At 43.3% G+C, this 26,535-nt stretch overlaps 1 protein-coding gene across 1 annotated transcript in view; it reads right to left on the reverse strand.

The window, feature by feature from the left end:
• LOC143998340 (opsin-5-like) overlaps positions 1-26,535 on the reverse strand; it is a 44,988-nt gene that overhangs the window by 4,897 nt on the left and 13,556 nt on the right. The window contains exons 3-4 of the mRNA XM_077493955.1: positions 12,493-12,620; positions 11,091-11,425 (exon numbers count right to left, since the gene is read on the reverse strand). Coding sequence (XP_077350081.1) covers positions 11,091-11,425; positions 12,493-12,620 — 463 coding nt within the window. The remainder of the gene's footprint in view (positions 1-11,090; positions 11,426-12,492; positions 12,621-26,535) is intronic.

The raw sequence follows: 26,535 nt of genomic DNA on the forward strand, positions 1-26,535 counted from the left end.
AGGCTGTGTAAAAGTCCTACACATGTCGTATCGCCATATTCGGGAGGAGTAGCAGAATGTATTTTGGGGTGTAATTTTTGCTATATACATGCTATGTGTTAGAAATATCTTATAAATTGACAATTTTGTGTAAAAAAAAAATGTGTTTTAATTTTTTTCCACATATTCCAAAAACTTCTGGAAAAAAATGAACCACTCAAAAGACTCATTATGCCTCACAGATTATACGTTGGGGTGTTTGCTTTCCAAAATGGGGTCATTTTATGGGAAATTCCATTGTCCTGGTACTCCAGGGCCTTCAAAAATGTAATAGGTGGTTGAGAAATGAGATGCGTCATTTTTGCTCGTAGAACGTCTGAAGGTACTACATCAATGTTAGTGCTCTGTATGTGGCCAGGCTGTGTAAAAGTCTCACACATGTGGTATCGCCGTACTCGGGAAGAGTAGCATAATGTATTTTGGGGTGTAATTTGTTGTATGCACATGCTGTGTGTGAGAAATAACCTGATAATATGACAATTTTGTAAAAAAAAATAATAATAAAAAAAAAAAATCTTAATTTTGCAAAGAATTGTGGGAAAAAATGACAACTTAAAAAAACTCACCATGCTACTTACTTAATACCTTGGAATGTCTACTTTGTAAAAAGGGGTCATTTGGGGGGTATTTGTACTTTCCTGACTTGTTAGTGTCTCAAGAAATGAGGTACACCTGATGTACTGAAGGCCTGATCAGAAGTGATCAATTTTCAGTGATTGGCACCATAGTTTGTAGACTCTATAACCTTCACAAAGATCAAATAATATACACTAATGTGGGTTATTTTTACCAAAGATATGTAGCAGTAAAAATTTTGGCCAAAATTTATGAAGAAAAATTACTAATTAGCAAAAATTTATGACAAAAACAAAGAAAAAGGCATTTTTTTCACAAAATTTACGTTTTATTTTATTTATAGCACAAAAAATAAAAAAAACCAATAGTGATTAAATACCACTAAAAGAAAGCTCTATTTGTGTGGAAAAAAGGACGCAAGTTTCATATGGATACAGTGTTGGATGACTGAGTAATTGTCATTCAAACTGTGAGAGCGCTGAAAGCTGAAAATTGGTCTGGTCAGGAAGGGGGTGTAACTGCACTGTATTGAGATGGTTAAAGAGGTGAGAGAGGTTTCAGTAGTTCTTGAAAAATCAAGTGGTGTTTTCATAATTACCTGGCCAAATTAACATAATGTACCATGATATTGAAACTGAGCCTCACATCAAACTAAAGGTAAGACCTTATCAGGTACTAAAAGCTCAGATTTTTTTATATTTCAAAAGTGGTTCGTAGAATGGGTTGGATTAAAGAAGAATATAACAGCGAGTTATATTGCTCATCCCTTAACCAAATGGCAGCCTGAGGTTCTTTGATGACTTTAGGAACCTAAATAAAATATCCACAAATTTGACACTTATCCTATGCCTCAAATGGATGAGTTGATAGAAAGGTTTGGACCCTTCCAGGTACATCACCAACTTAGAGTTCACTTTTAATGGCCAGGGCAAAAAAAAAACAGCTTTTGCAACATCTGTTGGGCTGTACCTGTTTGTGGTATTAGAATTACTGCATTCTTAAGATGTATTTGCTTTGGCATGGCATATGTAGATGAAGGTTTTGGCAGTGTTATGCCCTGTACACACGATCGGATCATTCCGACAATAAAATCCATCAGATTTTTTCAGACGGATGTTGGCTCTAACTTGTCTTGCATACATACGGTCGCACAAAGTTGTCAGAAATTCCGATCATCAAGAACGAGGTGACGTACAACACATACGAAGGGACTATAAAGAGGAAGTTTAATAGCCAATAGCTTTCGTCTCGTAGTTTATTCTGAGCATGCATGGCAGAATTGTCTACACACGATCGGAAATTAAACAATTGGATTTTGTTGTCAGAAAATTTATATCCAGATCTCAAACTGTGTGTCGGAAATTCCGATGGAAAAAGTCAGATGGAGCCTACACCGGTCGGAATTTCCGTCAACACGCTCCGATCGCACATTTTCCATCGGAAAGTCCATTCATGTGTACAGGGCATTAGAGTTTATTCGTAAGGCAAGGTAAACACCCAAAACAGAAAACATGAGTAATAGGCCTGAAAGAAGCGACTGTGAAGGTACCAATTTTAAAAGTGACAGTACCTGCAGGGGAGAGAAGGTGCTTGGCAGGGGAGAGGGGGGTGTTCTTAGCAACACGAAAAACCCTAAAAATGGATGTAACACATAACATGTTGTATAGTTTGAACCCTTTTAAGAAAATCTGTTTTGAAAGAAATGTGTAGGCTACCAAAGCTAACCTCCATCTGAGAGTTAGTTTGTTAGTTGCCTGGATGTTACTCTGTTCCAGTAGCCACTTCTGAGTTATTGAAACAACACTCAGAAAGCAAGTTAGAAATCTGGATCTGCATAATTGTTGTGGCCCAGTGACTCTGTGATTGCAATTCAGTGTGCATAACAGCCAGAAATGTAAGCACTAGCAAGCTATGTATTTAATGTATTGCACTGGTCTCCTTTAACCCCTTCAGCACCGGAAGAATTTACCCCCTTCCTGACCAGAGCACTTTTTGCGATTCGGCACTGCGTGGCTTTAGCTGACAATTGCGCGGTCGTGCGACATTGCCCCAAATAAAATTGACGTCCTTTTTTTCCCACACATAGACCTTTATTTTGGTGATATTTGATTGCCTCTGCGGTTTTTATTTTTTGTGCTATAAACAAAAAAGTCTGACAATTTTGAAAAAAATACAATATTTTGTACTTTTTGCTATAATAAATATCCCCATTTAAAAAAAAAAAAAAAAAAAGAATTTCTTCTCAGTTTAGGCCGATATGTATTCTACATATTTTTGGTAAAAAAAATAACAATAAGCGTACATTGATTAGTTTGCGCAAAAGTTATAACATCTACAAAATAGGGGATAGATTTAGAGCATTGTTATTATTATTATTATTTTTTTTACTAGTAATGGTGGTGATCAGGGAAGTGTGTTTACACACACTCGTCCCTGTCCTGTGTCCCCTGCTCATAATCGCTCATGGCAGGTGGTCATCGCGACCGTCGGCCACGAGCATCGGCACCCCGACCCCGCGAGCCGACATATAGCTATGATGGCTTGTGCAGGGGAGCCAACCTACAGCGGTTGGTTGGGAAGCAGCAGTACTGCAGCTGTCCCCTGCTGGCTCTAAGACCAAGAGCTGAGCAATCAAATGGCCGCTGATTGGTCAGTTCTCAGTCTACACTAACAGTCACAGATCTTTTAGCTCTGTCTCTAGACTGCCCAATGGAGTGCCAAGCTGTGCATGGGAGCAGCTGGCTCAGACTATCAGCGGCATCTTTGGGTTGGGTTATTGATCGGATTACTGCAGAGCCTGGGCCAGCTCTGCGACATCTTCTGACAGCAGGCTTCAGCTGAATCTGCATCATATGAGTGCAGAACTAAGAAGTATTGCCAAAGAGCCTTGGCCATTCTCCTTTAAATTACTTTTGTAACCTTTACTTACCAAATCAGTATACAATCTATTGCTGTATTGATCATGTCCCTGAATAGTGGAAATGTTCTTTTTTTATGATTTTTGTGCAAAGATGACCTTTTACTTAAATCTGTCATTAACTACTATGTGGAAAAAAACAGAATGGCAAAGAGTAAAGAGAGAAACTCAGTCAGATGCAAATGCAATACAATTATCTAATAAAAACATCTAATTCTGCTGAGACGATATAAAGGAATTAGTGAAACTAGGAATAAACCAGAACACTAGAACAATTCATTTAGCTACAATCGCAGGAATGCATATATAATTCATATGTGATGACACTGTCATCTGCCACCTTGCTTGTCCTTAATTTGTGATTGCATTTGATTTTCCTCAGCTCAGCCCAAGGCGATGACAGTAGCAATTACTTTGCTTTTTATATATTTCTTGATCGTAATGCTGTTCACTTTGATTGAACTTTACTTAACTGCAGAGATCACAAAGTCAAAATACCAAATTCTTACTTTTTCCTAGATGATGCCACATTAAATATTAGCTGTCTTTTTTTAAGTGCATTTTGATTAACCTGGCATGTTTAACATTTCTTTCACTGAAATCAAAAGAACAGAAACACATAATAATGTTTATTTGCAATGTTAGTTTGAAAAAAAAAACAGGAATGCAAAAAGGAGATTTAGAGTGATAAGAGTTATACTGTATATACAGTACAACAATTTGTCATACATATTGACAGACAGGAATGTCTAAGCTGCGTTACTGTGATTTCTACAAGAATCGTAGTCTCCTACCTCCCGTTGGGTCTGTTGTACACAATACTTTGCCCCACATGGCATAAGTACTTGAGGTTTCTCTGAATGGGTAAAGTACAGGATTCCTTTAAAGTGGACGTTGCACTAAAAATGAAAAGGTTCACTTATTCAATAGTGGACTACCCAACATGAAGAATCCTTTTTCCTCCTGTAGAAAAAAAAACCTGTGGTAAAAAGTTAAAAATATCTTTACCTTCCCTCCCACCCAGCTTCTACCTGTGGTGCCCTGGCAAGTATGACATCACAATCTTTCCAGCGAGATCCTGAGAATACAGAAGATCTCAAATCTCTTGTTAATACACTCTTGCATTGTGCTGGAGGGTGTTTTCCAAATGAGCTTTGGAATACACAGCATTCACCCTTTCACCCTCTACCATTTTGAAGCTGGGTAGAAGGTACTATATATTTAAATTTTATTCTGCAGGGGGAATAATAGATTTTCCATGGGGGGTCCACTTATGCATAAACAAAGCTTGCATTTTAATGCAACTACCCCTTATGCAGCTTAATGGGAGTGTGCTTGGAGTGTACTTCCTGTACAAGGTGCTTCCAGTACCACTAATCACATTCAAATTTCCAACCCAAGTTTGAATTTGATTGGTGGCTAGAGGAATTCTCTTGCTGCCATTTTTTACATGAGGCTTTCTGTTAAGAAAAAAAAAACAGGAAGCCTGCAGTGGGTGTGCCTGAGAAATAATTAAAGGAGTTATAAACCATATTCATGAAAATTTGACCTAGGCACTCTGTAGTGTTATCTGTAGTGTTTTACTTATCTCTCTTCAAGGCTCTAAGTGCCGTTTGTCTCTGATGCTCCATTCCTATATTAACAGCAGGGTCACTTCTGAAAAGTTCTCTGACACACAAGATAACAGCAGCTAAAAATTTGTGTTGGGGAGGTAGCTTAGCGGTAGATAGGCAGAGAGCTTGTCTATTCAGACTATAGCTCTGCATGTTTCTTTGTTCTTCTGGCTATGTGTGCCTTTCCTCCAATCAGCTCTCACACAGTGTAAGCCCAGACTCCACACCCACTGCTGAAAGAGGAAGAAAGATTTCTTACACAATCTGCACTTTCCAAAGAGTGTAGAAAAGGGAAGACTGCAGATGTACAAGTAAAATCTATGTAGAAGGATTTGTTTAATCTCTGTGTATCATCTGAGGCTATTCACTTCACTGGGTATATGTGAGAGTTTACATCCACTTTATAGTAAATTGTAAGGACTTTTCGTTTTTCCTAAATAACATTAGCGGTTCATTGAAAGATTTTAATTCTTTTCTAGAGCTCCTTGTTTTTATTGTTTCCTGGCTGCTTATTAATGGTCTGAAATGAAAAAAGAGCACTTTGTTTATAAACGTCAATTATTTTAACGTCTAACGGCTTTATAACTACAAAAGCACCATTTCAGTCTTTACTAATTGTGCCCCAACTAAATAGGAAATAATGTTAGAGCATTGATATTCTTTATCTGAGGAAAGGCAATTTTGTTGGTGAAATGTACTCATTAATGCTTTCATAAGACTTGGTTGTATGAACATAGCATTCTAATGGAGGTAATGAGGACAGAGAACACCAAAGAGACGTGATGGGGAGGTTTGCTGGTTTTCATAACGCACAAGTCAATGTAATAAGAGAAAGACCAAGAGTCTGATCAATGGTCACTCACCGCGCTAGATCATATAAGTTGTAATAAAATATTCTTAATAAAGATTCTAAGGCTTTCTACACTATGTGAAAATACTACAATAATTTTACAGGACTTTCGGAATGTTCTTTAAAATATTTGGGTAATTTATTGGTAATATATTCTGAAAGCAATACATTTATGTCTTTTTTTCTATAATTTATATTCTGCAGCTAGCAAGGACTGATCTTGAATAATACTGCCTGTCATATTTGAAAGTGCAGTGTGGAACTCTGTGCCAAGAATGTATTGGTCCTGACAAGTTACCATTACAGCATATAAATCATGCGTAGCTTGACAAGTGACATTTCAATGTTATCAAACTTCTGGGTTCCAGCATAGCAGCATTCCCCATGTCCTACTGATCATGGAATTATGTTTTGTGGACAATATTATATATGCATATTAAGCTGCCAGGAATAATCTGCATTGCTCATTTCTAAGACTTCAGGGATGGCTGATGGACAATTTAATCTAAATTACATTAAAGGAAGCATGATCCAACACAAAACTTCACATGGCCAATTCTTAAAAAACATGACAAAACATGACATATCATTTTAAGCATAGCATTACATTGCAGCACCCCTCTAGAAAAAGTAAGAAAAAGCGATCATATGAAGAAAATTTATAAGAACATAGAAATATATGTATTATTCTTTTAAATTCACATATTTTATGTTTATGCTTTTTACCGTATGTTGAATTTCACAACCAGAAGAAAGATGGACTGTTCTTGGCTATGAAACATCACTCCCTAAATGGAGTATTGACACTTATGTCCTAATCATCAGGTACTGACATCTTCATCAGTTTTAATCAGAAAAGGCTGGTGTCAGTCTCAATGATGTCATGAGAAACAATGCAGTGCCTGCATTACTTTTGGTAAATATGAGCAATAGAGCAGGGCTCAAAATTTAAAATCGAGTTACTCGCCACCAGTTGCCCCACCCAAAGCCTACCCTGCCCAGCCCCCAATTCAGCGCCTAAACACGCCCTCGTAAATTATCTCATGAAATGACACAGTACAGAGGTGTTAAGGTACAGGGCAGGAAAGAGGGCACAGTACAGGATGGGCAGGAGGGCACAGTATAGGGTGGGCAGGAGGCCACAGAATAGGGTGGGCAGGAGGGCACAGTACAGGGTGGGAAGGATGGCACAATATAGGGGGGAGGGTCAGAGGGGCAAAGTACAGAGTGGTTAAAGGACAAAGTACCAGGCAAGCAGGAGGGTATAGTACAGGGGGCAGGAGGGCACAGTACATGGGGAGGTCAGGAGGCCACAGTATAGAGGGGTTAAACAACAAAGTACAGGGTGGAAAGGAGGGCATAGTACAGGGTGGGAAGGAGGGCACAGTATAGGGGAGGGTCATGGAGGCCACAGTATAGAGGGGTTAAACAACAAAGTACAGGGTGGGATAGAGGGCATAGTACAGGGTGGGAAGGAGGGCACAGTATGGGGGGTCAGGAGGCCGCAGTATAGAGAGGTTAAACAACAAAGTACAGGATGGGAAGGAGGGCATAGTACAGAGTGGGAAGGAGGGCACAGTATGGAGGGGGGGGTCAGGAGGGCACAGTACAGAGGGGCTAAAGGACAAAGTACAGGGTGGGCAGGAGGGCACAGTACAGGGGGTCATTGCTCGCAGTGCAGTAGGCAGAGCTCTGTCTCCCATCCATCCCTACACAGCCTGAACACAGGCACTAAGATCTCCTGCTCCCCACACAGCACACACTGGAGCTGAAATTGGATTCCTTTATACAAACAGGATGTGCACAGTGTATATCTGGCTACTGTGTTACAATTCTGACCTGTGAAATTCCCTAGTCAGACCTGGAATGGCAGCTCAATTTTCAGTAGCCTGCTATACACTGTGAATATTGTAGCTGTCAGATGGGGAGGAGGAGCTCTTAGTACCTGTGCTCAAGCTCAGCTGTGTACTGTGCAGGAATGGGAGACTGCCGGCGCAGTGTCAGGGTTGGTGGAGGGCTTTGGGAGGTTCAACTGACTAGATCCATCCATGATCTTTACACTGCTGTTGTGTGGGCAGATACATGTTCTGCTCTGATCCCTATTGGCCCCAATTACCTATTCATTCCATGAATCAGAGCAGTACACCGATCCCTCACACAAAAGCAGCAGTAGTGAGATGCTCCGCCTTGGGGGTTCCCACACTTGTCCTCAGCTTATGTTCACTCTCCCAATGCGAGCAGGCAAGTGGAAATTTTGAGGGCTGCCTTAGAGAATATCCCAATGCAAACATTTAATTCTTGTTGCAGGTGTTTTTTTATATTTTATTTGTAGCTCAGTGCAGACTTCTGGGAAAAAACACTGACCTAATCACACAAGCAAAAAAAAAACCTTTACGCATACAAATACCAAATATCTCTAGGTTGCCATTTTGTAAGCCAGCCACTTTAAAAAAAAATGTAAAATTTTCACACTGATAGAAAATTAGATTTTACTGATTGTACTGAAATTAAAGTTTTTAATAACAGCAAATTGCAAAATTACATTTGTAGCAATTATGTGCAATACAGACTTCACTGAAAGGGACATAACATTTCTTTACGTAATTATACTCTGTATTTTGGGACCATACTAACATTTACCTACAATAGCAAAGATCTGAATGGTTAAAAGAACAGATGTACAGTCAAGGTGAACCCATATGGTTTTATACAGGATATCAGAATAAGAGCAATGACTAAAGTCTTGGGTGGCTCATTTATGTTCACTGCAGTTTTGTGCTACAAAAGAAGAAATTAGTGAAAATAAAAATCAAAATATCATGATCAATTTCTTTGTTTTAAATGGAAGCTCTGGAGGCCTCACAACTTGGTTTAAAGCCCAAGTCGAGCCTGGCAAAAAATAAATAAAATAAATAAATAAAAAAGGCTTCTATAAAATATGGGCAACATGGTTAAACTCCCTGCTGTCCACATAGGCACCTTTGTGGTAGCTTTTAGAAAGCTTTTATGGGATGCGACTTCTTATATTTATTATCAAGGGTTTACTGTGAACCACTTACAAAGCGTCACAGGGGGAAGGGGAGTTAAAGATTCACAAAGCTCACTATCTCACCAATTATATGATGAGGGTGTATGTACCTAAATAAACTACTATCAAAAAATATGTCAGCTGTATAGGACAGATTGAAAAAGTAAGTAATAAAGACACCCTTGCAGTTCAGCTAATAAAAACGTACAAAATGGTAATAATTACAAAGTTTGATAAAAAACCTTAGTAGGGTAAATTTCAATTCAATCCAGATAGCAGCCTTATATTCAATCCGGATAGCAGTTTGCTGTAAACCTCATTCCAAATCCCTGTAATGAAGCATTAGAGCTTACTATGCTCTTTTTTAAACCAGGGACTTCTTTACTGCTTTAATATTTTTATCTATAACCCAAACTTTACTGTCCTTATTATAGAATGATCATGTTTCACAGAAATTCTCAGCTAATTGGAACTCTTTAAAAAAATGTCACCTTGGGGTACTCAGTATTATGCCTTTATTGTACTTTAAGGTGCATATTGTGCACCTAGAATCTATGTTTGTATTGGTAAATTCAAATATTCAAAAAACATATCCAAAAAAATACCATTGTGGCTGCTATACTTTCTCTAGGTACTGTCCACCACAGACTCATCTGCTCACTACTCCAGTGCAATTAATCTTCATGATTAAATGATGCCAGGCATCATTAAACCCCACTTCCTTCCTGCCCCCTGCCCTTCCCTGCCCATATATAACAATGCTGCAAAGAACAGTATATATATCATATGTGGCATGGCTTTCTGCAGCATTCAAGATCTGCCCACTGCTGGATGAAGACGAGGGTAAAGATAACCTGTGATGTCACCGTAGTAAATAGAAGACATTTAGAAAAAAAGGTTTATGCCCTGTACACACGGTCGTAAATTCCGATGGAAAAGGTCCGATCGGATTATATTGTCGGAAAATCCGATCATGTGTGGGCTCTATTGGACCTTTTCCGACGGAAAAAATTTGAGAGCAGGATCTCAAATTTTCCAACAACAAAATCCGATCTGACTTTTTCTGATCGTTTGTAGAGAATTCTGATAGGACAAAGTGCCATGCATGCTCAGATCAAATTACGAGACCAAAGCTATTGGCTAGTAGCCTCAACGTAGTTCCGTCGTAATGAACAAACGTCATCACGTTCCAAATTATCGGATTTTCCAACAACTTTGTCCGACCGTGTATATGCAACACCAGTTTCGGACAAAATCCGTCTGAAAAAATCTGACGGATTTTGTGGTCGGAATGTCCGACCGTGTGTACCGGGGCTTACAGATTTTTTTCTCCTGAGCAGATATGCTTCAACGGTTGAAGAAGGAAAGAGGGAGGAGAAAATCCTAGCTCGAAGTTGAACTTTAAACCTTCAACACCTTTATTACCTAGCCTCCATAGTGATCACCAGTGAAAATTTTGGATAGAACTAATTTTGACTTAATGCATTGCATAGCTATCATGACCCAAAATATGTAGAAACTCTTGTTTCCAATTCATTTTGGAGTTACAACAGACAAAATGCTAATACTATCAATTTGCTTCTTTCTTTACCCATGCAACCAAAAAACAAGACATTAAGTTAAACAGTTTTCCTTTATGGTTTATGCATTCCACAGTTTGAATTTCTAAAATAAACTTGCTATAGACAAAAGATAGTGGTTGTACATGGAGGTATGATTCAGCTGTCACAAGACCTTTTTTTTTTCTTTTTACAATGGTTGCATAAACAGGCTTACTTTTACTGTACATCTTTGATGCCCAGGCATGCATGTTTCATGTGTAGACTGCTTGTTATTATCTGATAAAATTATGTTGTCACTTTGGGTGCCTGATGTGAATAAAAGCGGATTGGATGGTATGGGCAACAGCACCTATTGGGATAAAATCTCACTTTTTATTAATTCCCCTTAGATTTTCATTTTTACCAGCAATTTGCAATTATTTTCAGGAGGCAGAGGAGGTGGATACTATAGGCCGTGCTACCATGATTGATCCCAGTTTCATATTATTTCTTCAGAGTAATTTACCTTTACAATGGTAATCTGTACATTGCTCATCCTTGCAGGAACTGAACTGTGACGTCCCACGGCTTTCCGAGACTCCTTCAATGTTATCAATATAAGCGTAAATGAAGTTATTATGACTCCACAAGGAATTAAGAAGCAAAATACAAAAAGAGCTATTATGTAAGACATGCCGGCTTGGCTCACGTTAGAAGAACGCCAGTCGATGCAGCAAGCAGTGCCATATGGTTCTGTTCCATAATCTCCCCAGTGAATTAAAGGTGAAGTTGCAAAAAGAGCCGAGTATGCCCAGGCGCAGCAAATGAGGATGCTTCCATGTTTATGGCCAAATCTATTTCCTAAAAAAGATGAGTTTTTTTAAATTACAATTCACGTACCAAATTATATACACAAAATAAGCATTTCAATTTGCATAATCTAATAAGAGAGGTAAAGTGAAACGTTCTCTGACTTCATGAATAAGCTTCATTAGCTGACATTCCCAAGATGCTTTCAGTAGGCAGTAAGGACATTCTTATTGAAAAAGATTACAAATCAGAACCCAGAAGAGTTTTTTCTGGTTAATACAGATTTACAAAGCTTTACACATGTATAACAATTTTTATTTTCATCCATCTAACTATAATTTAAAATCTCTTTGGACTTATAAAACTAATTAAAATTTTTGGAAAACAAGCATTCTTATCACATTATTTTTTCTTTGCGAGTCAAAGTTATATTGTGGTGTCTGGTAGTAAGTGAGATACTTCCTTAAAAAGGTAAAAATGGAGTAGAGGCTTATTTGAAATGGTATTCCCACATATTTTGGAACAAGATTTTGTCCTGTGCAAGATTTTTACTGTCAGACTTCCACTCCAATATATAACTAGCCCCCATTCATATGAGGGCAGGAGAACTTTAAATGGTGTGACATAGCATTATATCCTGATGGCTAGAAGAATTCTAGAAACCCAAGTAGTAGTATTTGTTTTTGTGCTCCTTTACTGACCGGCTTGTTGTGAATAAGTACGTTTTTAAAGGCTTTAAATTCCTCAATTCCTTGATATCTTCATATCAAGAAAACTGCTAGGACTGCAAAAACATTAAAGAATTTCTTGTGGTTCGAATGACATGCTTTCAGGAAATCCTTTACCTACTTTTGATCTAGGCAGTAGTACCAAGTCCTTAGAGAACTGTTTGGCAAGAAGAAGGAAGAACATTTTCTAAAAGCTTGTCCAGAAAAATTAACTGTTAGTATAGATAACAAAGTATCAGTTACATTGCTCAACTGTGTTTTCACAAGTGAGTTTCTGTAGTCACCCGAGGGCTCATTCATACTTGAACATTCCATGGTGGTGCATTAATGCACATTCCATGTAAAAGCATTTCTTACGCAAATTGTGTGACTGTCAATAAGTAAACTTACCATAAGTAGGAAAACAAACTTTAATGCAGCACACCGTACTTAGCAATGTTACAGTTGACAAGCTACAAATTCCGAACAAAACACCACAGAAAGCATAAAACAAACAAACATGGCTTCCATATATCCACCTAGAAACAAAGACAGAGAAATGTGATAGATACAGTAAGACTGTTAAAATGTAAAAATATTATATATAGAAAATGTAATTCATACATACTTCACATATATTTCTTCTCAAAATGTGTGTTAAAGTATATGTAAAGACAAAAATGTTTCCACTATGTCTCAAGACAGCACACCTCTGTGTGACCACCCACCTGCGGGGGAGAGGAAATAGAGTTATTAAATTTAAGTCAGACCACCTTTGTGATTTCCTGCCCCTCCCAAGGGCACGATCAGTGACAGTTTTTCCATAGGACCTCAGGTGGGAGTTTCTGTGGGCTCCATTTCAGTGTCTTCCTTTTCAAGCTAATCCCAACTTCCTCCTGACTGATGTATCTTGCAAGGGAGGAAACCGGTCAGGGTCCCAGTTTGAGGGAGATGCAGGATGCTGTTTGTGTACAGGGTGACAGTGATTCAAGTTCTAGACATAAGTCCTGGAGAGGATAGACTTTTTCAGCGGGCTCCAAGCGAGTTTTTGCTTGCAGTAGTTCACCTCTCTTTCTCTGCATGGTGGCAAAGAGCCTCAGCAGCATCCGGATGCAGCTGTGTGGCATCCTGCATGGTTTTTGTCTACGTCTGGTTCTGTTACTACCATGGAAAACATGGCAATGTTGGTAACATCGCTTCTTGACTGGTTAACGTGCAGGGATTATGAATTTTTAATGGTTTCTACTTCATGTAAGGTACGTTTATCTTCTTTTTTTAGTGCATTAGAGTCCTTTTTCAGAGTCCTGCTAGCTAGACTGGTAGATTTAGAAGAGGTGGGCAGGGAAAAGCAAAGAGAGAACCTGGTTCTGTGAGCAGTCTTTGGTCTATTTAAAATGGTAGTAAATCACATGAAGAAAAATGTACTGGGCAGTTAAAGTCATAATGTGCTAGTATGCTAGCACATTATGACAGATTTACATGAAAATGAAGCCCTCCAGTGGCATGCTGTCCCCGCTGAAGGCGCTTCCATTTTCAACCGGTCTTCCTTCTAGGATCGCAGGCTTTGACAATATGAATGGCCAAGCCAGTGATGACATCATGTGTGTGGGAGTTGCCATTTATGGCACAGCTCTGAAGGAACTGCACGGGTATACTGTTTTCTTTCAGAGTGCATGCACCAGTGACATCACCAACTGCATATAAAGTAAGTATTTCCTAAACGGTGCATGTTTAAGAGATTTTTACTGTATCTATAGGTTAGTCTTATTATAGGCTTATCTATAGGTAAAAGCCATACAAAGGAGTTTACTCCCACTTTAAGACCCGCTGCTGGTGTGGCTGTAAGATGAACAGAAATGGTGGTGCTACTGCTCATGAGACTATGCTAGGCCTGATATAAGTATTCTCCTTCTCTTTTCTACTACTTTCCTTCAAAAAATTCAGTGTTTGTACCAATTATTATTTTTCCCTTGTGTTTTTTAGAAAAGTAAAGAAATCTTCCTCTAAGCCTAGGAAAAAGGTTAATACTACAAAAAAAGTTTACTGCTTGTAATTCTAAACTTCCAGACTCCTTTTCCAAACCACTATGTTCCTAATGCAAAGACAAAAAAAAATTGCCATCTATTTCTACTTCAGGTGACTGTCAACCGCAGCGGCATTGCAGTGGGAGAGAAAGTCAGGAGGAACATGATTCCTTTATGGTTTCCTGGATCACTGCAGAAGATATCTTATTGGATACTGGCATCCCATGTGACTCTAGCAGCCAACTTGGGTCAGGCAGAGCCTATTTAAAGCCCTGGTTTCCAGGTTTGGAGCGCATTTTACATGAGGGTAGGGTACGGACCAGTCACCCCTCTGACAGGGTCAGTGGTTAGCAGCAGGGAGAGGTTCCAGACAAGTAAGGTAAGGATAGGAATGTGCCATCCTTCCTGGAGACTTCTCCATTTGGGTACAGACTGGCCAGGCCCCATTCCGCCCCTCAAGACAAACGCTGGTGGCACATCTGAGACCTGCTCTGCTACACAATGAGCAATTAACTGACATATTGAATGATACTCATGACAAATTTCTCTTGATCTGGTAATCATGGCTTAATTATTCCCCACCTGCACAGCAGACATCCCCCCTCCATTCAACCTAAAGCAACCCCCACATACTTAGCTAAACAATAATCTCTTTTCTTTTTAACAGGCCTTCACTAGCTAACCTCGGGAGCCACTGGGGAACCCCCCTTTCCCCTTTTCCCCATCCCCACACTCTTCACTTCTTTCCTACTCACCCCACCATGCGCCCCCTCCATACTAACCTCATTTTCTTTTTCTGATCTGCAGCCCTCTTGCTTGTTTCCCCCTCTTTCTGTCAAAAGCCCACGTGTTTCTGTGTTTTAAAGTTAAGAGCACCCTTTTTTTAAATTTATTACTTAGCAACTATCTAATGGCATGCCCCTTTGGAAAGCGCTTGATGCTTAACTGATTATCCTTGTCCTTTTACAAAGTGTAATTTAATTTTTGCGCTTTCTGGTCAAGTGATTATGATTATGATACTTTGATCTTTTGATGTCTACATCCTGATGTAATGTCATTTGATTCACCTGAAGCTATTGGGCATGTACTATATCTTTATGTTTTCAATAAAATATTTTGCTAAGAAGGTTCCCTTAAATACCCTATTGAAAAGAAGGAAGATCCAGTAATCAGTAATTATCCACCCCGTGATGATCCGCTCGCTCAGCGGGGATCGCTCCATTGTCCCCGCTGAGCCGGCGGATAACAGGGCGGTCTCCGCACACTGTGCAGGGACCGCCCTGTCAGCTCTCCGCTCTCCTCTATGGGGATCGGATGAGCACGGACCGTCTGTCCGTGTTCATCCGATCCGCTCTGCAGACAGATAGAAAAATAGGATTTTCCTCCGTCTGCAGAATCGGACCACAGCGGAGGCGAACAATAGCGGGTGTCTGCGGATGTTCATCCCGCTAACCCATAGGGATGCATGTATGTCCGTATTTCATCCGCAAACAGATGGATGAAATACGGACATACTGTCCACATGTGTGAAAGGGGCCTTGGAAGAACACGGTGTCAGAAACCATGAATCAGGCTGAGACAGAAGTACAGTTAAATCACACCTGTTTAATAACAATAAAAAAGGTAAACAGAGTAAACATAGTCAAAACATAGCCAGAGTTCAGGAACCGTAACGGATAGTAAGACAAGCCAAAATTTCAGGGAGCCAGAGAACAGCATAGTAGAACAGGATCTGGAGCCAGAAGGAATGCCAGCCAAGCAAGTCTTTAACAGGGACACAGGAGAGCATCTTTAGAGATGTGACCAAGGCGAAGGTAAAGATCCTCTGGACTGGACAGCTTAAGTAGGCAGGGGTGACGAGAAAGATATCATCAACAGGTGAGTCACTGTGGAGAGATAGGAGCTGGCAATTAGCCAACAGCTGAACGACCAGCTCAGAGAAGGAAGGGTTGAGCCCAGCCCTGACACACGGAAAGTAGCAACCAGTATCTTTTGTCCAAACATTCCTACCACAGAGGGCACCATATCCTCAAGAATTGGATAATGCAGCTTGAGCCTCATCTGCAAAACAGCACCCCCAAACATCAGATTTTGGCTTCCTGTCCAGTTCTTACCAAGGTGACATCTGTGACATCTGTGATGCATTATTAGAAACATTAGTGTAATATGAATGTCGAATTATTATTATAAAAATTGTGAAATTCATGCAGACATAAAAAAAAATTAATATGAAAACCGTAAATTAAAAGTTCATACAAAAAGATGCCTGTGCCAGCCTTTCACAATTCCGAACTGAAGATTGCTAGATTTCCACCATGCATGTGGGAAGATTCCAACTACCACCAGTAGCACAAGGATGAGATATCCCCTTTTAAAACAGGCCTTTGAATTATAAATGTCATATAGCACCTTAGCTAAACTCTCTGGTAGATTACATCCTATCCTTTGACAGGTCCACTCCACAAAGCATATTAATGGTCATGAAAAGGTGGAGACAGCCTATTGCTGCTCCTGGTTGCTCAAAGCTATACGATCGCATGATCACATTGTCAATAAGCTGTTATGAATTAATTTCTGTGACTGGCCCACAGATATCACATGGTACCCGGCAGGGGCGGGCTGGGCCGGGGGGCAGGGTGGAAATTTCCCCCCAGGCCGGCGCCTACATTATGTTTGAAACGGCCGCTGACTGTTTGTTCATTTTTTATTTTTATTTTTTTCACGCTGTGACGGCAGCCGGGACCCGGCGCAATAATCCCCTTCTCTCTGTGGTCACGTGACTCACGTCACGCCGTTCTGATCAGTCTCGGGCAGCGGCTGTCACTCACAGCCAAGCAGAGTGAAGCCGCCTCCCCCTCCTCCATGCACAGCACTGTGTAGACAAGGAGGGGGAGGCGGCTTCAATCTGCTCGGCTGTGAGTGACAGCCGCTGCCGGGACTGATCAGAACGGCGCGACGTGAGTCACGTGACCACAGAGAGGAGATTATTGCGCCGGGTCCCGGATCACTGAGCCGACAGATGTCACTCCACTCTGGTGCTGCTCGCACCTCCCCCCTGCAATGCCACTGCCTTTGGCTCGAGGTACATTATGGGTCCTTAGGTCCTTCTTTACTGTGGGGGGTCCTGCACTGTAGAGGGGGTCCTGCACTATAGAGGGGGTCCTGCACTGTAGGGGGGGTCCTGCACTGTAGAGGGGGTCCTGCACTGTAGGGGGGTCTGCACTGTAGGGGGGGTCCTGCACTGTAGGGGGGGTCCTGCACTGTAGAGGGAGTCCTGCACTGTAGGGGGGGTCCTGCACTGTAGGGAGGTCTGCACTGTAGGGGGGGTCCTGCACTGTAGGGGGGTCCTGCACTGTAGAGGGGGTCCTGCACTGTAGAGGGGGTCCTGCACTGTAGGGGGGGTCCTGCACTTTGGGGGGGTCCTGCACTGTAGAGGGGGGTCCTGCACTGTAGGGAGGGTCCTGCACTGTAGAGGGGGGTCCTGCACTGTAGGGGGGTCCTGCACTGTAGGGGGGTCTGCACTGTAGGGGGTCCTGCACTGTAGGAGGGGTCCTGCACTGTAGGAGGGGTCCTGCAGTGTAGGGGGAGGGGTCTGTACTGTATGGGAAGATTCGGCACTGTAGGGGGTTCTGTACTGTAGGTGAGGAGTCTGTACTGTAGGTGAGGAGTCTGTACTGTAGGGGAGTCTGTACTGTAGGGGGGGGGGTCTGCGCTGTAGGGTGGAGGGGTCTGTACTGTAGGAGGGTCTGCACTGTAGGGGAGGATTCTGTACTGTAGGGGGGTCTACACTGTAGATGGGGGTCTGTATGGTAGGGAGGGGGGTCTGCACTGTAGGGGGTCTGTGTAACATGCAGGGGGTCCAGAGCTGTGAGGGGCTGTGTAATGTAAAGGGGTGCAGAGGTGCAGGGTGCTGTGTAATGTAAAGGGGCCCAGAGGTACAAGGGCTGTGTAATGTAAAGGGGTCCAGAGGTTCAGGGTGCTGTGTAATGTAAAGGGGTCCAGAGGTACAAGGGCTGTGTAATGTAAAGGGGTCAGGAAGTTCAGGGTGCTGTGTTATGTAAAGGGGTCCAGAGGTACAAGAGCTGTGTAATGTAAAGGGGTCCAGAGGTGCAGGCTGCTGTGTAATGTAAAGGGGTCCAGAGGTGCAGGCTGCTGTGTAATGTAAAGGGGTCCTTAGGTGCAAGGTCCTGTGTAATGTAAAGGGGTCCAGAGGTGCAGGGTGCTGTGTAATGTAAAGGGGTCCTTAGGTGCAAGGTCCTGTGTAATGTAAAGGGGTCCAGAGGTGCAGGCTGCTGTGTAATGTAAAGAGGTCCTTAGGTGCAAGGTCCTGTGTAATGTAAAGGGGTCCAGAGGTGCAGGGTGCTGTGTAATGTAAAGAGGTCCTTAGGCGCAAGGTCCTGTGTAATGTAAAGGGGTCCAGAGGTGCAGGGTGCTGTGTAATGTAAAGGGGTCCAGAGATGCAGGGTGCTGTGTAATTTAAAGGGGTCCAGAGGTGCAGTTGTGGAGAGGGGGGGTACACAGTAGTGACAAAAAGATATTGAAGGATGCAGAGGTATGCAGGGGACACAGTGGGTGTTTTTACATTTTATGGTGGGGGGGGTGCCAGATATAGGATCCGCCCCGGGTGTCAAATGCTCTAGGTACGCCCCTGGTGTGAGCACAGCAGACTACAACTCCTACCTCCCAGGAGTCTCAGAGGCAGGCCAGGTGTGTGGCACGTCAGGGGAGGGGACGCCCGGCGTCAAGAACGTCACCTCGCACGTGACCTGCTGGGCTTATGGGGAGCAGTGGCTAGCTTAATCCGCTTCAGTTGTAAATTTAATTAATAATGCATAGTCATCATGACAATTAAAAATGTTGGCAGTGGCAGCGTGTGTTGTTTTTTTTTTTTAGCACCTCCCTCCCCACCAGTGGACTTAACACCCTCCCCCCCACCAGCGGACTTAACACCCTCCCCCCCACCAGCAGACTCGACACCCTCCCCCCCACCAGCGGACTCGACACCCTCCCCCCCACCAGCAGACTTATCTAACACCCTCTCCCCACCAGCGGACTTATCTAACACCCCCCCACCAGCGGACTTATCTAACACCCTCCCCCCCAACCAGCGGACTTATCTAACAACCTCCCTTCACCAGCGGACTTATCTAACACCCCCCCACCCACCAGTGAACTTATTTAACACCCTCCCCCCACCCACCAGCGGACTTATCTAACACCCTCCCCGCACCAGCGGACTTATCTAACACCCTCCCCCCACCAGCGGACTTATCTAACACCCCCCACCCACCAGCGGACTTATCTAACACCCTCCCCACCCACCAGCGGACTTATCTAACACCCTCCCCACCCACCAGCGGACTTATCTAACACCCTCCCCTATACCAGCGGACTTATCTAACCCCCCCCCCCCCACCAGTGGACTCACCTAGCTGATTAAGTGGTTCAATGGGCCACTTGACTGGACTTGCCCCCCAGGCCTAAGGCTGCCAGCCCTCCCCTGGTACCCGGGCCAAGCACCCTGTACCATGTGGTATCTGTAGGCCAATCACAGCACACTAAATGCTAAATCGGAGCTGATATGAATGTACCCCATTTATGACAGTTCAAACACTGCTGTTACAGTGATCATCAGTGGAAGAGCAATCAAAAGGGTTACAAAAATCCCTGATCACCCCCCCAAGGTGCTTTGGGGGAGCCCCTTTGCCTCAAAGCACCTCCCCATGTTGAGGGCATGTGGCCTGGTATGGTTCAGAAGGGAGGGGGCACTGGCTTGCCCCTCATCCTAGCCTGCTGGGCTGCATGCTCGGATAAGGGTCTGGTAAGAAATTTGAGAAGGGCCCCACACCATATTTTTTTACATTTTGTCTTTAAATCAATACCAGATCCAAAGGGCCTGGTATGGATTGGGGGGGGGGGATCCCCACGCTGGCCTTTTTTTGGAGACAGCAATCTTCATCTTGGAATTATGACATATTATTGTTACTATATAAACGTCATGGTTCCGTTGGTTCGCGACCTACTGAAAAAGTCCTATTTAGGATGCAATGCGTATAGGAATGGACCTTTACCATTGACACCATCACTTTATTTGCCTGGGAGCAGGTGGAGAGCTGGAGGATTGCTATGTTTTCTGCAAGTTTTTGTAATTTTCATGTTAGTGTAATTTGATCTTTGTACTGGAATAATAAATACAGTATCTCACAAAAGCGAGTACACCCCTCACATTTTTGTTAATATTTTATTATATCTTTTCAAGATACTACACTGAAGAAATTACACTTTGCTACAATCTAAAGTAGTGAGTGTACAGCTTGTATAACAGTTTAAATTTGCTGTCCTCTCAAAATAACTCAACACACAGCCATTATTGTCTAAACCGCTGGCAATAAAAGTGAGTACACCTCTAAGTAAAAATGTCCAAATTGTGCCCAAAGTGTCAATATTTTGTGTGGCCACCATTATATGACGACATCATGGAGCTGGTGGATGTTAGAGACCTTGGGTTCTCCGCCTTCCGTTTGAGGATGTCCCACAGATGCTCAATAGGGTTTAGGTCTGGAGACATGCTTGGGCAGTACATCACCTTAACCCTCAGCTTCTTAAGCAAGGCAGTGGTCGTCTTGGAGGTGTGTTTGGGATTGTTATTATGTTGCAATTCTGCCCTGCAGCCCAGTCTCCGAAGGGAGAAGATCAAGCTCTGCTTTAGTATGTCACAGCACATGTTGGCATTCATGGTTTCCTCAATGAACTGTAGCTCCCCAGTGCCGGCAGCACTCATGCAGCCCCCAGACCATGACACTTCGGTTTTGTTGCCAGCGGCAAGACACACTTGTCTTTGTACTCCTCACCACCACACAATCTTGACACCATCTGAACCAAATAAGTGTATCTTGGTCTCATCGGACCACAGGACATGGTTCCAGTAATCCATGTCCTTAGTCTGTTTGTCTTCAGAAAATTGTTTTCTTGTGCATCATCTTTAGAAGAAGCTTCCTTCTGGGACGACAGCCATGCAGACCAATATGATGCAGTGTGCGGTGTATGGTCTGAGCACTGACAGGCTGACTCTCCACCCCTTCAACTTCTGCAGCAATGCTGGCAGCACTCATACATCTATTTCCCAAAGAAAACGTCTGGATATGACGCTGAGCAGGTGCACTCAACTTCTTTGGTCGACCATGGTGAGGCCTGTTCTGAGTGGAACCTGTCCTGTTAAATCCCTGTATGGTCTTGGCCACTGTGCTTCAGCTCAGTTTCAGGGTCTTGGCAATCTTCTTATAGCTTGGGGCATCTTTATGTAGAGCAACAATTCTTTTTTCAGATCCTCAGAGAGTTCTTTGCCATGAGGTGCCATGTTGAACTACCAGTGAGCAGTATGAGAGAGTGAAAGTGATAACACCAAATTTAACACACCTGCTTCCCTTTTACACCTGTGACCTTGTAACACTAACGAGTCACATGACACTGTGGAGGGAAAATGGCTAATTGGGCCCAATTTGGACATTTTCACATAGGGGTGTACTCACTTTTGTTGCCAAAGGTTTAGACATTAATGGCTGTGTGTTGAGTTGCAAATTTACACTGTTATACAAGCTGTAACCTCACTACTTTACATTGTAGCAAATCGTAATTTCTTCAGTGTTGTGACATGAAAAGATATAATAAAATATTTACAAAAATGTGAGGGGTGTACTCACTTTTGTGAGATACTGTATATACTGTACTGTAAGTCTTCTTTTCCATTTTATGCCATTCATTATTATTATTATTCAGGATTTATATAGAGTCAACAGTTTATGCAGCGCTTTACAACATGGGAGCAAGACAGTACAGTTACAATACACATCAATACAGGAGGAATCAGATTGCCCTGCTAGTTAGAGCTTACAATCTAGAAAGGAGGGTCAAGGGGAACAAAAGGTAATAGCTGTGGGGGATGAGGTGATGGAGAAAATGAAAATGCAGTTACGTGTGTGTGTGTATGATTGGCTTCTCTGAAGAGAAGTGTTTTCAGGGATCCATGTTCATTCATGATGGATTGAAGGGGGGAAAGACTATGTAGAGGTAAGCCACTGAGAAGGGAGTTACAGTAGTTGAGGCGAGAGATGATTAGGGAGTGAATTAAAAACTTTGTTGTGTCATTGGTTAGAAAGGGGCATATTTTGGAGATGTTGTGGAGTTTGAGGCTGCAAGATTCGGACAGTGATTCGACGTGGGGCTTAAAGGAGAGTTCAGAGTCCAGGACTACACCTAGGACTACATTCATGGTCTTGTGGTTGGCAGAGGATGTATATATGAAGAGTAGAAGGTGAAAGCAGACCAGAATGATGTACCTACATATGGGATAAGCTTATATGACCATTTAGGAAGCTTTGAGGTCAAATATGGAGGTGGGCAGACTCATGTTTCACTGGGTGTAGTGTGTTAAGCACTTCTGAGAAGGGTGACTCACTATCATAGAAGATCTTGGCGCTTTCTATCATGGAAGATTTGTGTTGGACTATATTGCTTTCTTTTTTTTTTTTGTGGAGCTATATTATAATTTAGGACTCCACAGGGTGCAGATTTTTTGTTTTTATGCACATTATGAGTTCTGCTTTTCACTTTTATTATGTATTTAGTATAACATGTTTTTGGGTAGCTGCACACTATTTGGTTTATGAATATCTTATTCTATGATTTTTTTATTTACAGTTTTCATATAAATTTTTTATTACAAATTTTTAATCACATATTTTATAATTGAAAATTCAAATTGCACTTGATTTTTTTTTAATGAATTATACCTTAGTATAAATAATTTTTTTAATTTAAAGCCACACATTTGGTAAACATATTTGCCCAACAAGGTTAGATAACTTTGAATGATGCAGCTGCATATATTTTTTATTGTTTGCTTGTTTAGGTGAGCACAAAGATTCTGAGTATTTCATTGCTTTAAAGGCATCATTGGAGATGGTTTGCATCACTGCCAAAACTGATGTTTCAGATAAGGCATCTAGGCTAAGCTCCGTGGCATCCCCTTGGAAGGAGAATTTGTGTTTGACAAGACTCTGGACACAATCTTGGATAAAGTGGTAGACAAACAAGATTTTCAAAAGCAAAAAAAAAAAAGACATCCCGGCTTATCTAAACCTAACACCAAAATTGTATATATTGCAGATTAACAATCCTTAAATGTAGCGGCTGCCTTAGTTTAGTTTTTTTATGTTTTTTTTTTCCCTGGTGATCTGGCCAGTAACTCTTAGGCAGCGTACACACGGGCGGACTGTCTGCCCAAACTAAGTTCGTCAGACAGTCCGCTCAAACTTTTGAATGAACGAACTTGCCCACACACCGCACTCTTTGAGTGGACTAATACGGCAGACTAAGTTCGTCGTACTAAGTCCGCGCAACTTTTGAAATGAACGGACTCGCCCACACACGCGGAGGAAAGTCCGCTCATTTCGAGCGCGTGTCAAGGTAGGCGGGGCCCGTGAAGGAGACGTCGCGGGCCCCGCCGCCTGGAATGGACTTAAAGGGGAACCCCAACGCCGAAAAAAATCGGTGTGGGGGTCCCCCCAAAGTCCACAACAGACCCTTGTCCGAGCACGCTACCCGGCCGGCCAGGAAAGGGGGGCGAGCGAGCGCCCCCCCCCCTCCTGAGCCGTACCAGGCCGCGTGCCCTCAACATGGGGGGTGCCTTGGGGAAGGGGGGGCCGCGCGGCCCCCCCACCCCAAAGCACCTTGTCCCCATGTTGATGAGGACAAGGGCCTCTTCCCGACAACCCTGGCCGTTGGTTGTCGGGGTCTGCGGGCGGGGGGCTTATCGGAATCCGGGAGCCCCCTTTAATAAGGGGGCCCCCGGATACCGGCCCCCCACCCTATGTGAATGAGTATGGGGTACAATGTACCCCTACCCATTCACCTGTGAAAAAAAGTACAAAAAAAACACAACACAGGGTTAAAATATTTTATTGCACAGCTCCGGGGGTCTTCCGTCTTCGGGGGTCTTCTCGCCGGACTCCTCCGCTATCTTCTTGTAGCTCTTTTGCTAGCGGAGGAGTCCGACTTTCTTCCTCCCCGCCGCCGGCCTCTTCTCCCGACTTCGGGGGTCTTGTCCCCCTCTTCGGTTCTTCTGCCGGGCCACCGCGCCTTCTTATAGCTCTTTTAGAGGCGGTGGCCCGGTCTTCTGTCGCCGCCTTCCGTTCTTCTTCTTCTTCTTCTTCTTCTTCTCCAGGAGATGTTGACACGACGCTCTCTCCGGCCGGAATGCCAGAGCCGCGCTGCGCGGCCACTTATATAGTGACAATGGGGCGGTGTCACATGGTATATGTCACATGGGTTGGTCACATGGGTTGATGTCACATGGGGACTATGACATCGTAAGGGGGCGGGGTCACCATGTGACCAACCCATGTGACATATACCATGTGACACCGCCCCATTGTCACTATATAAGTGGCAGCGCAGCGCGGCTCTGGCATTCCGGCCGGAGAGAGCGTCGTGTCAACATCTCCTGGAGAAGAAGAAGAAGAAGAAGAACGGCGGCGACGGCGGCGACAGCGGCGACAGAAGACCGGGCCACCGCCTCTAAAAGAGCTATAAGAAGGCGCGGTGGCCCGGCAGAAGAACGGAAGGCGGCGACAGAAGACCGGGCCACCGCCTCTAAAAGAGCTATAAGAAGGCGCGGTGGCCCGGCAGAAGAACCGAAGAGGGGGACAAGACCCCCGAAGTCGGGAGAAGAGGCCGGCGGCGGGGAGGAAGAAAGCCAGACTCCTCCGCTAGCAAAAGAGCTACAAGAAGATAGCGGAGGAGTACGGCGAGAAGACCCCCGAAGACGGAAGACCCCCGGAGCTGTGCAATAAAAGGCACCCCCCATGTTGAGGGCACGCGGCCTGGTACGGCTCAGGAGGGGGGGCGCGCTCGCTCGCCCCCCCTTCCTGGCCGGCCGGGTAGCGTGCTCGGACAAGGGTCTGTTGTGGACTTTGGGGGGACCCCCACGCAGATTTTTTTCGGCGTTGGGGTTCCCCTTTAAGTCCATACCAGGCGGCGGGGCCCGCGACGTCTCCTTCGCGGGTCCCGCCTACCTGGAGACGCGCTCGAAATGAGCAGACTTTTCTCCGGGCGGGAACAGTTCGCTCATTTCGAAAGTACAGCGGACTGGCACACACACGGGCGGACTGTCCGCTCAAACCAAGTTTCAGCGGACAGTTTTACGGAAATTCCGTAAGACTTTGTTCATCAGACAGTCCGCTGAAACTGTCCGCTGAAGCCCACACACGAGCGGACTGTCCGCTGAAACACTGTTCAGCGGACAAAGTTGGGCGAACAGTCCGCCCGTGTGTACGCGGCCTTAGCCCTTGTACACACAGTCGGAGATTCCGACAACCAAATCCGTCGGAGTAATTCCGACGGATTAATTCCGACGGATTAATTCCGGAAGAGGTCCGGAAGTGATGTTGCATACACACGGTCGGACCAAGTTGTCGGAAAATCCAATTGTACATAACGTGATGACGTTATTACGTTAGACGGGACTACGTTCAGGCTAGTAGCCAATAGCTTTGGTCTAGGAATTTGATCTGAGCATGCGTGGCACTTTGTCCGTCGGAGTAGGCTACACATGATCGGAGTATGTCCGATAGGAGCATTTTGTTGGAAAATTTTACCGGCAAATTGGAAAAATTGGTCCGTCGGATATTCCGAAACAGTCCGATGCAGGCCACACACAGTCGGAATATCCGACAAAACGGTCCGATAGGAAACATTCCGACGGAATCTCCGACCGTGTGTACAAGGGCTTAGTTTGGCCATACATTATATGATTTTCTGGTTCCATTTTTCTTTAAATTTACCAAAACCATGTAATATGTAGTCAAACCTACACACTTTCAATTTGTCTGCAATAAGGCAGGCCTTTGCACTACACCGTTGAAGGTAAATCTAAAGGAAATTGAATAAGGAAATTGTATAACGTATGGCCATCTTTAGGGTGCCTCCACCTTATGGAGGAGCAAAGGAGCCAACCTTGGACAGCAGCATTGCCAACATGTAAAGAGGGTAGTGTTGGATTAAAATTTAGAGGGACCCGACTTACAATTTAAAGTCAAATTTGGGCAAATACTTTTTAAATGGTTACGGCAACACTTTTTTTCCCTTTGGGATAAATGTTTTATATAAACTAATAAAAGCTAATGGTTGTAATCACTCCTGTCAATGTTAATGGTTTATCTCAACCCTCTAAATGCCACTTTTGCTGGACAGCTTGGTCTGTTAAAGAAAGTTGAAAAATACCAGACTTACTGGGTGGGCCACAAGGTGAAAATAAAGTAAAAAAGTCTATCAAAAAAGAATATGAATACAGCCACCATATTTAAAGATTGGTAACCTGCAATATATCACATCTTTGTTTTTAAGTTTAGCTACGCTTTAGAAGTGATTTGGG

The sequence above is a fragment of the Lithobates pipiens genome, unplaced genomic scaffold (assembly GCF_037356315.1).
Source record: "Lithobates pipiens isolate NorthernLeopardFrog02 unplaced genomic scaffold, aLitPip1_a1.2 Scaffold_19, whole genome shotgun sequence".
NCBI lineage: Eukaryota > Metazoa > Chordata > Amphibia > Anura > Ranidae > Lithobates > Lithobates pipiens.